General features: G+C 32.5%; 2 protein-coding genes across 2 annotated transcripts; one reads left to right on the top strand and one right to left on the bottom strand.

Moving 5' to 3' along the window:
* The first annotated feature begins 6,871 nt into the window (after window positions 1-6,871).
* LOC11409659 (proline-rich receptor-like protein kinase PERK2) lies at window positions 6,872-7,552 on the top strand. The gene has a single exon (XM_003614551.1). It carries the CDS (start codon window positions 6,872-6,874, stop codon window positions 7,550-7,552), a length of 681 nt encoding a protein of 226 aa, XP_003614599.1.
* Window positions 7,553-8,275: 723 nt separating this feature from the next.
* Window positions 8,276-9,903, bottom strand: LOC11426526 (F-box/kelch-repeat protein At3g23880). Its single transcript, XM_003614550.1, has 2 exons — window positions 8,633-9,903; window positions 8,276-8,507 (listed from the first exon to the last, which is right to left on the bottom strand). The coding sequence occupies exons 1-2, from the start codon at window positions 9,901-9,903 to the stop codon at window positions 8,276-8,278; spliced, it is 1,503 nt and encodes a 500-aa protein (XP_003614598.1).
* Window positions 9,904-16,049: the final 6,146 nt, after the last annotated feature.

Here is a 16,049-nt window from a genome sequence, read left to right as displayed (position 1 = left end):
TTTGTACTGGTTTGGCTCACCTCACCTTACACAGTGAGAAATGTGTGTCAGGTTTTATATGAAAATGTTGTTTTTAGATCTCTTTTATGGTTACAAGTACATTTTTGGGAATGTTTTGAAAAGAGAGTTACAAGTACAATTTTTCTCTTCATGAGTTCCACCTCTAACAATAATAGAATCCAATGTATGTGTAACCTTTTTTACTATTTGTGGCAAGGGTTATTGATTGCTGAAGTTTGAAGTTGATGAATTGGATCGTTGATTTGGTCACCTGAATTTAAATTCAGTTTAAGATTATGTTTATCATATCACTCAGTCCATTAAGTCTTATATACCTACTAGACCGGTCTTTGAAACATATGCAATGTTACAAAATGTTATGTTTTACGGTAGTTGTTCTTTTTGAAATCGAGACGGCCACTGTGCCTTTTTGAATTTCAAGGGTATATTCCTTCTTATTTTTGTTGTGAGAAATGTTTACTACAGTCGATTATTGAGTACTCCCTCCGTTTCTAAATATAAATAAAGATTCATTCACTGATATGTATATTACTACAGTCAATTTTACTTATATATAAAAACGGAGGGAGTAAGTAGTAAGTACCAGCAAAAATGTTACAAAATTGAAGCGATTATGCCAAATGCTGTGATATGTATATTACTAATATGCCAAATTTTTTTTTTTTTTTTGAAGAAAGAAGAACAATATGCCAAATGTTATATATCGGGATATTATATTATACTATTTATTCACTGATTTTCGTTCAAAGTTTTTACCTATTATTAACTATAATTCAATTTGATATTGGTGTAAAAACAACGTATAATTCCATACAAACTTTCACATAGCTTATTTTTATATTTGAGTAAATAGTCAATTACCCCCTTGAAATTGTAACTTTCGTCAAAAAACCTCCTGAATTTTGCAAAATGTCAAAAACCCCCCTGAAATTGTCAAGCGTATGTCAATTATCCCCCTCCGTTAATTTCCTCCATCCAACATGCTGATGTGGCCGTTAACTACCACGTGGCACTGACACATGGTCAGAAAAGTCATGCCACGTCATAGGGGGGTAATTGACTATATTTATTTATTTTTTTTGAAAAAAATATTCTTTTTTTATTTTTTTTTAAATTTTTTTTTTCTTTTCATAATTAACATTTGTGCCACCCACTGAACATGCAAATACCCCCCTGAAATTAAACATTTATGTGCAAATACCACCCTCAAATTTAAAATTTATGTAGCAAATATACCCTCAAATTTATAACTTATATGCAAACATCATCTCCAAATGTAAAACTTATATGCAAATTACACCTTGAATCATAAAACTTTAATGAAACTTATTCTTAATCTATAACAATAAAAAAGAAAAAAAATCACATCTTTAAAATAAAACAGTTATAAAAATCACAATTTCAATCACACCATAAAAATTATGCATTGATTACATGATGCTGAAAACAAGTCTACAACAAAAGTTTAAAATGAAAATGGTCATCAATGATGATATTCATACATCCTAGTTAATGTATTTAAATACATAAACTTAAGTCTGCATTTAACAACTTAAAACTAACATGGAAACAGAGATGCATATGCATCAAAATGTTGTGTTTTGAGAGCAAATAATTGCAGATCCTACAGAGGAAAAAAAATTAACAAGGATTTGACCAAGACATATATATAATATATGAAGGTAAATTTGGTAGTTATGGCAAAGTGTAATTACAGCGGGAAGTTAAATTTTCTCCAACAGCAAAAGTGTAATGACAATAATTTGTCATCATTTCGAGCAACACCCTTAGGCCTTAACAGATAGAGAACTAGTGGTGTGTTCCGTGGGAACCCATGAAGGAGCATAGCTAGAAATATTCCCAAGCTCTTGGCGAAAAAACAATTCTACCTGAGCCTACACACAACCATCCATTCATGCACCAATAACCTCTCCCCCTTTGTTTTATTTTAAAGATGTGATTTTTTTTCTTTTTTATTGTTATTAGAGATATAGTAAATTATAGATTAAGAATAAGTTTTACTTAACCATTAAAGTTTTATGATTCAAGGTGTAATTTGCATATAAGTTTTACATTTGGAGAGGATGTTTGCATATAAGTTATAAATTTGAGGGTATATTTGCTACATAAATTTTAAATTTGAGGGTGGTATTTGTACATAAATGTTTAATTTCAGGGGGGTATTTGCATGTTCAGTGGATGACACAAATGTTAATTATGAAAAGAAAAACAAAATCAGATTTTAAAAATAAATAAATAAATAAATATAGTCAATTACCCCTCTATGACGTGGCATGACTTTTCTGACCATGTGTCAGTGTCACGTGGCAGTTAACAGCTACATCAACATGTTGGATGGAGGAAATTAACGGAGGGGGATAATTGACAGACGCTTGACAATTTCAGGGGGTTTTTTGACGAAAGTTACAATTTCAGGGGGGTAATTGACTATTTACTCTTTTATATTTAAGTTTAAATCATTTCAAAAAGGTATTTCTCACTGTATTATAGAGCCAGCAAACGAATTTTTGACTCTGCTTTGTTCAGCTTTGTGACGATGAGGTGGTGTATTTGGCGTCGTCAAAATGAGAAATTCCTGCGCTACCATGGGAGGACCTCTTCAAAGGTTGGTGTGGCTTTAGCAACACTAACCCAACCCATGATTTTAAAAAATAAAAAATAAATTATAACAATGTCGTTTTGGTGAGTTGAGCATACCCACATGTCTTATAAACCAGTTCAAGACAACGTATCTGGTAAGCTCAACTCTTAGTTCGAATTTAGTGTTATTGTTTTGCACGGTAAAACGTATCAATCTTTTTTAAACTTTAAGATCATTTTTTTAAACAATATTGCTCATTTATTAGTAAGGTGGTTAGTGTTGCGTGTTAATCACCAAATTTATGATTACATTATTGTAAAAAAAAAAAAAAGTTTACGAGGATTGATTTTGTCATCCAACAAGGTCTAGCAACGCAGTTTGTTGTCTGCTTGCCTTCTATTAAATATAAATAATAATTACTACCTCCGTCTCTAACTATAAGACCCTTTTGAGAAATTTTTTTGTCCCTTTTTATAATACCTCTTTGCTATTTCCAACTACATTAATTATTTCTTTACATGCATGCCCCTATTTTTTATACAACTTTTTCTTCAATCAGCAATAAATAACATGTTGAAAACATAAACCAATTATGTCTCTTAAAGGATAAAATTGTAACAACAATAGTAATTACAAATATATTTAATACAAATATCCACTATCTTAATTTTCGTTATTTTTTCAAAAAGGTCATATGATTAGGGACGGAGGTAGTATGTATTAAATCATTTATAATTAATGAAATGAGTTGAGTTTAATCTTCATTTGATTGTGTTTCACCTTCTCCTATAAATTGAAAGGTTAAACAAAAATTGTCCAATGTAAATTTTGACTATTTTGAACACTTCGTATGACTATTAATACACACTTTATTTCTTTTGGGGTCAAGATGTTTTTATTTTATTTTATGAAATTTGTTAAGAATTTTAAACTTGAATCAGTTTTTGTGGTTTTAATCGTTCTTTTTACCATAAGAGTGTGTTTGGATGGGGGAATGTTTTGAACGAATGTAATGTTTTGAGGGAGTTCAACTACTTTCAGATGAATTCAGAAAATAGAATTCAACTTAAAGTAGTTGAATTCCTTCAAAACATTACATTCCCTCAAAATATTCCCCATCAAAACACACTCTAAGTTTTTGTTATTTTGATCTATATTCAACCATTATATCATTTGTGGTGTCTAATTGGTCTAGGGATAAGACCTCATATTTCTAATATTACTTGATAAAAAGCCTGAATTTCTAATATTGATAAACATTTACTTTGTAAAAAGACCTCATATTCTACTTTATTAATATTGCTTCAACAAAAACTAAATTAGTTCATTTTGTTATCAATAGAAAAAGAAATATCAAATGAAATTGAGCACTTTAGCTCAACGTATGATTTTATAACTAAAATGTATGAAAATTTAATTAAAATTAGAATCAAGTAATTTTACTAAAGTACTATTATAAGCTTCAAAATTATAGTAAAAAATTGTAGCAGATGCCTTGGCTAAAAATGGTCGAGCCTAGCTAATTATGCTTCTCAATGGTGGGATAAGCCTCCTCTCTTTGTTTTGCCCTTGGTTTAGAGGGGTGTGTTTGGTTTGCAAAACAGTAAGTAATGAACAGAACAGTACAACACAAGATAGAACAACACAAGACAAATTTCTTATGGCATTGAGTAATGTTTTGTTTTATACGATTTTTGAGGGACAAAATGTTATTTTGATATTTTAGACAATTTATACGTGAGACAAAAAGTTGTGTTGTGGTTTGATGACGGACAAAAATATGAGTTTTTGTCTTGTCCCTTGCCTCCAGTTTATCCTGTACCTGAAACAGTTTTACAAATCAAACACTGGACAACTTGAGTAGTTATATCTTGTCATTCATTTTTTAGCAAATCAAACGCACTCAGGTTTACCTTTCATTAGATTAGCTTAAAATATAACTCTTATTTTATTCATGCCTCTCCTGTGATTTTAGTTATTTGTTTGCTTTTTCATAAAATAAAAAAACTTCAAAATTACATTATCTTAATTCTTAACATTTGTCTTGGACTTTAATATGTGTTGGGTCGGCTTTAAAATGCGGTATATCATATATTTTTTTTTTGAATAAAAAATAAAATAAAATAGCGGTATATCATAGGGATGTCGAGTTCGATTTTTAATTTTTAATGTTAGAAAAATAATCTTCCAATCAGTGGGTTTGTGCGTAAGTATAAAGTTTTAATGATTGATTTATTGAGTATTGCCAATTAAACAAAAAATATGATAATTAAGCAAGCAAATAGCATAAACTGAATACTATGAATATCCATACCATCCATATTAGTGGTAAAAATTGGTCCCACATAATACAATATATTATTTTACACTTTCCAATTATTTAAACCACTCTCTTACCTTTTTTAAATATTCATACTATCCATCTAAAACTTTAAAGTGGATCCCACAATATACCTCACAATTGTATTATATTAATTATAACACCTTTTCAAATTATAAGTTAATTTTATAATGGTTTATACTCCCTCCATTCCTTTTCTTTTGATGTTTTACCTCTTGACACAAGTTTTAAGGAGTAATTAAAGTATACAAACATTTGTGTATTTTTTACTTAAATGTTCTTATTTATCATTAAATTCACATATGATAAACCAAAGGTCACAACTACTTTAATAGTTTATTGTGTTTTCCAACAAGGGTAAACTTGAGAAAACAATAACAAATTCACTAAAACATCAAAAATTTTGGAATACAGTTGAAGTTCTAAAACATCAAAAGAAAAGGAATGGAGGGAGTAAATCCAACAATCAGTAAAACTAAGGTAGCAATGCAATGCCACTTTGATGAGTTTTGCTACTCTCTTACCATGCGAAATATCTGTCCCTTTATGATACATTGCATTTTCAACTATTGAAAGCCATTTTCAACTACTGAAACCATTGGAGAAGGGGTTATTGAAAATGATGTGGATGAAAGAGATAATGAACCATTTCAACATGTTGAAAATCTGCACCGTATGCCATGTGTCGCGTTTCTGTTGGCTGCTTGGAGTTTTATCTTCTTAATAATTTGGACTCAATTATTTCATTGCAAATTAATTAATTTTTTATTTTTTTTTACCAAAATTTGTGATTTTTTTTCCTCTACAAATAGAGACTTGGATCATTTAATTTGGACACAGAAAAAAAACCAAAATTTTCACTCTCTTAATCTTATTATTAGCATTTCTTTTGAAGTTTTAGTCTTTGTTTATTGAAATGGATCCCAATAATAATCAATTCAACACCCAAAATTCTTCTGAAATTTAATCGTATAATTTCATTATTTTAAAACCCAAAATTCTTCTGATCCAAAAAAACTAAAAAATAAATAGTTAATTGTATTATTTTAATTTAATTATAATCAATAATTTTAGGTAATTATAAAAACAAAAATATAAAATTAAATAAGAATAAGAAATAAAAGGTGGTGGGGTAGGGTGTTGAATGAAAAAACCATTGGAGAGGTAAAAATTGAATGGGTGTTGAATTATGAGAGAGAAAATGATGTGAAGTGTTGGGAATTAAAAAAGTGGGTGTTGAAGGGTATTGAAAATTTGTAACCATTGCACATGGTCTTAGTAAAGAGTTTTAAAAGACACCGTAAAGTTGAACCGATAATGATGCTCTATATGGATGGTATAAATGGATCCCATATAATATATTATATTATTTCACATTTTCCAATTATTTAAATCACTCATCCACATTTTTTAAATATTCATACCACTCATCTAAAACTTTAAAATGAGTCCCACTAAATTCACAATAACCAATCATAATGTGAGAAATGTGTGTTATTTGTACTTTATATATTTGCCATTTTTTTTACTCTAAAACCGCCGTAGTAATGCAGTGCAACGATGGCAACTTTGGTTCCTTTTCAAAGCCAAATATCCACATCTTTCTGACACACTGTTTCTTGCCCAGTAAAGACACGGCATTTCTCAACCGATAATCATGCTCCTCTAACTAACCTACCAACTTCAACTTCTATGACCAATAGAGATGCTCTAATTAGTACTTGCACGAGGGCTTGTTTGGTCACACATAGTAGGACCATTCAAAATTATATGACTGACAAGACAAATAAGGACAGGCCATATCTTTGTTTGTCTACCAAAGCTTATATATACCCCTCCCTCCATAGACATCTTTTTGTATACTATCTACTTCTAAACTCTAAACCCCTCTCCACAACTGTTCAACTATGGCAGCATTCAACAAACAACTTCTAATAATCTCGGTGCTTCTGCTTTTCGTTGTTGAAACCACTGTAGGAGAGACTATATATTTACCCTCTCCTCAAACTTCAACTCAAAATCTACAGTCTTACCCACCATCGTTACCACCTCAAATCCCACCGTTTTTCCCAACTCCAATTCTTCCAAGTTTACCACCATTAGTGCCAAAATCTCATCCACCGTCTCGAGTTCCACCGTCTTTTCAACATCCAACGCCACCCTCTCCTCCAATTCTTCCAAGTTTACCACAACCAAGTCCAAAACCACCATCTAGAGTACCACCCTCATTTCCAACTCTGATCCCACCCTATCCTCTAACTCTCCCACCAGTAGTTCCGCCACCCAATTTTTCATCACCCTTTCCTCCTAAAATAAACCATGGAGCGGGTGAAGGTGGAAATGCAGAATCCCAAGGTCATGGAAGGGATGGTACAGGTGACAAAGGTGGTGGTGGCGGTGTAGGAGGAGGAATAGGTGGTGGCGATATTAATGGAGGAAGACAGGCAGGTCGTGCTAGAGGTAATATAGCAAGTAGTGTTGGGGAATGGGTTGGGATTATAGTAGGAGGATTGGACATTGTCATGCTTATTGTGGTGGTTGTGCAGGCTATTCGAAAGGCAAGGAACGTCCCAGAAGGGGGTGAATAGTGCATCGTACCAATAATTTTTTTTTTTTTTTTTTTTTGGTAATATTAGTAAGGTTTGCTGTTTTTACCATAGGCTGCTGTTTTTTTTTTTACTATGCTTGGGTATGTGTTTTAAGTGAGGCATTGCTTTGGGTATTCGGTTCTGCGTGCCTTGTTTCTCTTGAATAGGGTATTGCTTACAATAAAATTGTTTTAATTTTTGGTTTGTGATTATGTGTGTTTTTACTGAACAAATTCATGTTTGTTTTGGTATAGATCGAAACATACATCATATTCCTCTGTTTGGATATGATTATTTGCCAAACAACTTATGCAAATAAATGTTTTTATGTATTATTTATAAGCTTGTTAATATAGTTTATGAAAAAACAACTCATGAAGGTACAATTTTTGTTAGTGAGAACTTATGAATTAATATAAAAACTAATTTAGTTCATAAGCTCTTTTTCATTAGCTCAAAATAAGCTCAACCCAAACAGGGCCTAAACATGTTCCAAAATTAACTAACTGAGATCACCCCACATGTTAAGAAAAACCAACTAAAAAATTAGAATCTCACTCCAACATAGTTGCTGATTGACGATCAACATATATAAATATCAGCATAAATAAAAATCAGAATGAGAAAAACTGTGGCTGATTGAATTGTTATATGTTATACTTCTTCCTATACTTTGATCATACTAAATAATCTTAATCTATGAAATTAACTCATCCATCATCTTCATAGTCCATCCTCATCCAAATCTTCTGATAATAAAGGCCCTTCTTCTTCCTCACTGATACCTCCGACTATCTCTCCATCCTCGCTTAGTTCATCGTCGTCCAAATTCTCTGATAACAAAGGTCCTTCCTCTTCGGCACCGCTATCTCCAACTATATCTCCAATTTCATTATCATCATCTACTACCATACTTGCGTGTACGGAGTATGTGCTTGGAGTCAGATTTGCAGATCTGTAATTCAAGAAATATCCATTAGTCTAGAAGTAATACAGCAAAACATAAAACTTACAATTAAACAACAAAACAGTCTAAAAGTAGTAAATTTTAAAACTTGTAAATGGAATAAGAGAACTTACTTCCAACAAGTCGAAACCAAGCTTTCAACATAATCCATGGCAGAAAACCAACACAGTTTGTTGGAAATTTTAATTCTCTCTACTCGCTCATCTCTCCGATTATAGATAATTGCCCGGTCATCTTCAGAATTTGCCAATATAAGTGTATCTCCATCCGTAGAAAGGTACAATGGTAACAATGGAATACCACATTCAGTGAGTCCATAAAAATTCAAGTTATGGTAGATTTTATAGTAGTCGATTCTAAACAACTGAGTCCAAGACTCTTGAACTCCAAACTCCTTCATCTGCCATATAACAAATTCAATCGTCTTAAAATCATGCGAAAAGCAAAGGCAGTCCTTCAGAACATGAAGAGATGGCTGATATTCTGGCACCTCATCAAAACCTTGAGGCAGCAACAACTGCTTGTATGTCTCCGTTGATAGATCAAGCGAAACAATGACAAACTGCTTAGCATTAGTAATAGACTTCCAACCATGTTCATAAGACGGCATAAGGAAATCGGGGAGACACAACCAATTAACAGTACCATTCAAATGCACGCCATTATTAATTCGATTAATGAGAATATTCATTACACAAACAGGAATCAAAGGACAATCTTGAATTTTTCTCCAACAATTATCACCAAAACTGAAAATTCTGACCTCACATTTCCATGAAACTACATCTTCCTCTTCACCTTGTTTTGAAAGAACCGGCTTCTCACTAATGGCCACAACCTTGTAAGTTCCGGTTGAAATATCACAACCAAAAGTGAACTTGTAAGGCTTCGATAGATATATATTGACATAGTCTTTAAAAATTCCTAATTTCTCAGATTTTGTCCTCGTGGCGGGGTTCCATAGACAAAACCAATATTTCTTATACACATAGAAACTTTTCTTATAGCGAGAATGGAAAAGCAAGCAAAGCAATCCATTGCAGGAACCAACAACATGACATGTGTCCTCTGATCCATGGCAATTGTCACCGGAAACAATGATCGAAGAATTCTCGAGTAAACGACTCACAGAGAAGGATTCGACATTACTGATAGGGTACTTCGAAGTTAGTGGTGTGAGTATGAGACGTGGGTTTTGTGATGACTTCTTAAGATGATTCTTTATGAAGATTGGATCGGAGACGAGAGTGTTCCATGACTTGCTTACGCATTTGAATAGCGCGATTGTTTTCGGGTTAAGAAGAATAAGGATTTCGGCAATGAGTTCGTCGGGAATGATAGGTGTGTTGGATTGAGATCGCTTTTTAGTACGGTCGTTTTTCATCGCAAACCAATTATACCGACTTCTATTTTTACTTTGAGTTTGTCGTGAATCCTGATGTTATTAAACTTAAATTACCCAATACAGTACCATAGAATAAGTTTTTTTTTTTCTTTTTTTTTACTTCGACTTCTATTTTTTTTTTTTTAAGGGATACTTCTATTTGTTTGTTAGTGTCGTTATACTGATTTTTTATGAAGGCTTTTTTTTTCTTTACAAAACAATAGGATAAGTTTTTTTTTTTTTAAGAAAAACAATAGAATATGTTAGTTTGGCCCTTTTAATATTTAATATATATATATATATATATATATATATATATATATATATATATATATATATATATATATATATTATATATAAAGAAAATTGGTTGTTTCAACCAACTATCCTCTTAAGTAAATTTGATTAAAAGAATGTTATTTTGTTGGTGTCAGTTAAAAAAATAAGAATTTATATTATATTTGTTATATTGTTGGTATCATTAAAAAAGATAAGGTATAGTTTGCTTTTTTGATAAGTATAGTTTGTTTGTTTTTTAAAGATAAGTATAGTTTTTTTTTTTTGAAAAAGATAAGTATAGTTTGTTATAACATGAAAGTGCAAAATATCTATTATATATAGCTATAATTTTAATCCAAATTAAAATAATTTTAATCTAAATTTCATATAAAAATTGTTCGTAATTTATACGCATTAATACAATAAGATGATAGGACAGACAGGCACGAAGTACGTGTCTAAACGCTAGTAAAAATAAGAAAAATTGTTTTTTTTTCCACTTGCTCTTTAACACCTTGAAAATATCAAAATGATTCAAGCGGGCAGTTAACTTCCGCTCGCTAAAGTTTCAACGATAGTTAACTGTCGTTTGCTAAATAAACTGATGACAATTAACTGTTGTTCAATTTTGTTTATTCTAGGACAACAATTGCAATTAAACCACTTTTCCAAAACATGATAGTGAAACCTTTGCATTATAAGTTCTTCAACTTCTTTAATTTCTTCAACTTCAAGCAACTCATATATTACATTATAAGTAAGTATTCTTAATCATGTTGCATTGAGTTTTTATATATGTTAGATTGTTTTTGTTTAAATTAATAAAATGTCTGTATTTAGGGTTTATGTAAATGTGGATTTTTTTCAAGTAAATAATCAAATGATTGCTCGTTTGTAATGTGAATTTTACAACATGTCCATATTTGTAAGTTGTTGTATTATGGTGGACATATTAGGGACTTCAAAAAATTTCAAGGAATCTTCTGGTGATTCAGGTTGTTGTAAACAAGGGTCCCTTAAATGCTTGTCCCTGGAAATATATTTTGTATAAGATTTAAACCAAAGCTTATACTCTCTCATTGGTTTAACTTCATTTGCATAACACTCGTCATGCAACACATAGTCAATGACGATTTTCCCACATTTGGATTTTATCAGGAAATTATTGTTTCTAAAAAACTGTGTATTGCTTCCTCATGTCAAATTTATTTGTGTTTCCAAGAATTTTATGTCGAACACAGACATTTGTAGTTTTTATTTGCACTATTATGTTATGAATTTTATTAGTATATTTTTAAAATATTTTTAGATTATATTTTTTTAATAATTAAAATTGAAAAAAATATATATAAAACAACCAAAAAAAGAAGAAAAAAGAGCTTCACGAGTGCGCCATTTCAATAGGCATCGTACTAATTGAGGTGAACAAAATTGTTAATTGGAAGGTTTTTAAGCTCAAATTATCATTGCCTAAGAAATGTATAGCAAACTCTTTTTGAAATAGTCAAATTTCAATTCCTTCTTCCATCAAATTAAATCTGAATTGCATATAATTTCAATTTAACTACAAGGTACTGGATTTGTGCATCAGACAATTGATCTTACTTTTTGGTCATATATGTCAACTCTTGTAACTCATAGGCCAATGTTTCAAGATTAAATAACTTGCTGATAATTGACAAAATATTCATCAGATATCGGCATCTTAATTCATCCGATTTTTAAAACTATAGGGGTGAGAAGGAGAAAAAACAATTGAACTTTCACAATGAAATCTTGCAGAGATGGATGTAATGGAGCATAACCATTAATATATATTTTTTACCGAAACAAAGTTAGTTATTATCATTAATCAATCAATATTCAATACAAGAAGGATAAAAATAAAAAGGTTTAATTGCTCTTTTCGTCCCTTAAGTTATTATTTGGTATCGTTTTGGTCCCTTAAGTAAAAAAAAGATTGTTTTGGTACTTTATCTTTATCTCTGTTACATGTTTTGGTCTCTTCCGTTAGTTTTAATCAAAAAAACGTTAACTGCTATCCACGTGTCATTTTGGCATTGGCTGAAAAACTTAATTTATTTTCTTCATCTTCTTCACTTAAATTCTTCATCTTCTTTCCCCATTTTCTGGAAAATAAGAACGCCACCAACAACACTTTCATGAAAAAGAAAAAGAAAAAAAGAACAACACCAACAACAAGAACAAACAATAACAACAACCCAATAAGCAGCAACAACAACAAAGAAAAAAAAAAGACAAATCTCCAAACAAAGTCAAATCATCTTCAACACCTTCATTTATATTCAAACCTAAAATATAAAACATTTAAAAACTCAAATTCATCATCTCAAAAACACCAACAACACTCAATCTACCTCAGAAAAAATTGGAAAATGGTGTCGTTCTTCAACCTTGGATTCAATTGGGTGTTGTGCTAGTCAACCAAATTGGATTTAGCACCAAAGTCAATTTTCTTGATAATTAATTTTTGGATTTTTATTGCTGGAATTTTTCAACTACTAGTTGTAGTTGTTGTGGATGTTTTGAAGATTTTGGTTGATTTTCCCATTGTTATTGAATCTGGAAAAAAATAAATTAGGAAATAGATATGAAGATTTTGGTTGATTTGCTTTAGGGAGTTGAGAAATTGTGTTGTTTAGATTGAAAGAGATGTTTATGAATGAAAAAATTGGTTATTGATTAAGTTATGAAATTGATTATGTTTATATATTTATTGAAGATGATGAAAAGGAAAAAAAAAAATCTGGGTTGGTGTGTTGTTGATGATGAAGATTATGAAGAAGATGATGGAAAGAGAAGGAAGAAGATGAATAATACAAAGCCTAACGTTTTTTTGAATTTTTTTAACGGAAGGGACCAAAACAGGTAACGGAGATGAAGATAAAGTACTCAAACAATCTTTTTTTTAGTTAAGGGACCAAAGTTGTAACACCCCGTTACCCAAAAGTAATATAATAGTAATTAAATACACAACATCAGAGTTCAACCCAACGGGCATGCCACACTACTATTTCCAAAATCTCTTAAATAAAATATAAAACTATTTAATTAAACATCTTTCCTAAACTTCAATAATTATGCAGCGGAATATTTGCATTAAACAACAACAACAACGGTTAAATTCTCCATAAAATTATCCTGGCAAAGAAGCCTCATCAAAGAAATCTAAACAACCACAGGACTACATCATCATGTTTCAAAAATTGGTACATAGGAAAGAAAAACAATAATAATTCCCATCCCACGTATCAGACCCCTAGACACGACACTTGAGCCACCACCAACTACTCAGGATCACCTGCAAGTTACCCATAGGAAAGACAACATTTTCAAGCAGAAGGGGTGAGATTCACAACAATAAAATATAGATATTAAAATTATCAATTGAATCTAACATCCATTAAACATCGATACATCATCTTGTAAATATAAATATATATTTCACAAAGCAACAACATCATCTTCAAAATCAATTCATCATAATATATGTATAAATATATATTCATCAACAACATCATCATCATCATCAATATGGCAATTACAACCAACAACAAAGACTCATGCATGACATGACGACACCACTAAGACCCCTCAATAAATGCAATTATGCATGTGGTACCAAAACAGGACCGAAGCCCTCACCGCTTTTGAATGGTTAAAGCATTCATCAGGACCGAAGCCCTCACCGCTGTGAACAACTAGTGCTCCAGGACATGAGTCCTCCCGCTGTTTATGCATATGCAATGGACCCACTTGTGTATATCTACATACAACTTGACCATGCATACATTCTCATATGACTCCGGAATAAAACAACATGTATGGTTTAGCAATTACGACATACATCACAGTCATTATCATTATCAACAATCAGTAATCCAGCAATCCAAAAAAATATACAATTAAACATAACTATGCTCGCGAGGGTTTAGGGTTTAGCAATTACGACATGACGACACTACTAAGACCCCTTAACTGGGTTACTCGCCACGGCGAGTTGGTCTGCTCGCGAGGCGAGCTATGAAGTTGCTCACTCGCCTTGGCGAGCACATGCTACTCGCGACGCGAGCGATGAACTTCTGTACGGGCAGAAAACAGGTTTTTCCCCAAAATCCCATTTTTCTTCAATTCACTCCCCAAATTAGTTAACAGATGTAAAACTAAGTGCTGTCTACAACCAGAACCTAATTCTAACATCAGAACAACAATCTCTACCCCAAAATCATCATTTCATCACAAAATCCAAAATCCCCAATTCTCACCAAAAACTCTGTTAAACTCAAAATCAGAAATTAACATCTATACTACTGAAGCAAACCTCACCCTTACCTTAGAAATGCACAGTAATTTCAGTTCTTGGCTCTACTTGCTTTTCTCTCCCTTTCTCCCAACTTGACAGTTTCTACATAAAAACGTTTATGACTTCTCTTTTCCTAACTTCCCATTACTTAACTCCCCTTTATTTCATTTTACTCCCTCTTAATTCCTATAAATTCTAATTACTCCCCAACCCTCAAAATAATTATTATTTCTCACCTAATTAAATTAATATTAAAACCAATTATATAATAAAGCATATCACACCACATAACACCACAAATATTAATTAAAATCACATATAAGACTCTAATTAATTAAAATAAATAAATATATCGACTAGGCGTTACAACTCTCCCCAAATTACAGAATTTCGTCCTCGAAATCTTACCTCAAACAAACAACTCCGGGTACGACTCCCGCATCTTACTCTCCAGCTCCCAAGTCAAACTTTCACCAGTCGCTCCATCCCAAACGACTCTCAGAAGAGGTATCTCCTTGCCTCTCAACTTCTTCACTTTCCGATCATCAATCTTCACCGGTAAAGTCTCAACTGTCAGGTTGTCTCTAACCTGTACATCATCCCTTGGAATCACATGTGAAGGATCCGCTACATACTTCCGAAGCTGCAACACATGAAACACATCATGCAAGTTCGAAAGATGTGGTGGTAAACCAACTCTATAAGCCACTGTTCCAACCCTCTCTGAAATCTGATACGGACCAATGAACTTTGGAGTCAACTTCTTCGACTTCAATGCACGTCTTACACCCGTCATAGGAGTGACCCTCAGAAAAACATGATCACCCTCCTGAAACTATAGGGCCTTTCTCCGCTTGTCATGATAACTCTTCTGTCGAATCTGCGACGCTTTCATCTTTTCCCTTATCATCTTGACTTTCTCAGTAGTCTCATGCACCAAGTCTGGTCCCAACACCACACTCTCTCCTGACTCAAACCAGCATAGAGGAGTCCTGCACCTCCGACCATATAAAGCTTCGAACGGTGCCATACCAATACTCGAGTGATAGCTGTTGTTATATGTGAACTCTATCAACGGTAGGTGACTATCCCAAGCTCCACCTTGCTCAAGCACACACACTCTCAACAAATCTTCCAATGATTGGATCGTCCTCTCCGACTAACCATCTGTCTGAGGATGATAAGCCGAACTCAACCTCAACTTCAAACCCAAAGCATCCTGCAAACTCTTCCAGAACCTAGAGGTGAACCTCGAATCCCTATCCGATACAATACTCGACGGTACACCGTGCAGCTTCACAATGCTATGAACATAAATCTCTGCCAACTGTGCTACCGGATAACTGATATTAATATGAATGAAATGTGCCGACTTCGTCAACCGGTCGACAACAACCCAAATGGCATCATGCCCTCTCGGAGTGTTTGGTAAACTCGTCACGAAATCCATAGAAATATTGTCCGACTTCCACTCCGGCACATCCAACGGTGTCAACAACCCTGCAGGCTTCTGATGTTCAACCTTAGACTTCTGACAAGTCAA

This window comes from Medicago truncatula, chromosome 5 (assembly GCF_003473485.1).
Source record: "Medicago truncatula cultivar Jemalong A17 chromosome 5, MtrunA17r5.0-ANR, whole genome shotgun sequence".
NCBI lineage: Eukaryota > Viridiplantae > Streptophyta > Magnoliopsida > Fabales > Fabaceae > Medicago > Medicago truncatula.
This window is presented reverse-complemented; position numbering and strand designations above follow the sequence as displayed.

Excerpts from the sequence above, each read along its gene's own strand:
- LOC11426526 (XM_003614550.1), bottom strand. The coding sequence starts at position 9,903 with ATGAAAAACGACCGTACTAAAAAGCGATCTCAATCCAACACACCTATC. Across the intron at positions 8,508-8,632 it reads TTGGTTTCGACTTGTTGGAA|ATCTGCAAATCTGACTCCAA; the intron begins GTAAGTTCTCTT and ends CTTGAATTACAG.
- LOC11409659 (XM_003614551.1), top strand. The coding sequence starts at position 6,872 with ATGGCAGCATTCAACAAACAACTTCTAATAATCTCGGTGCTTCTGCTT.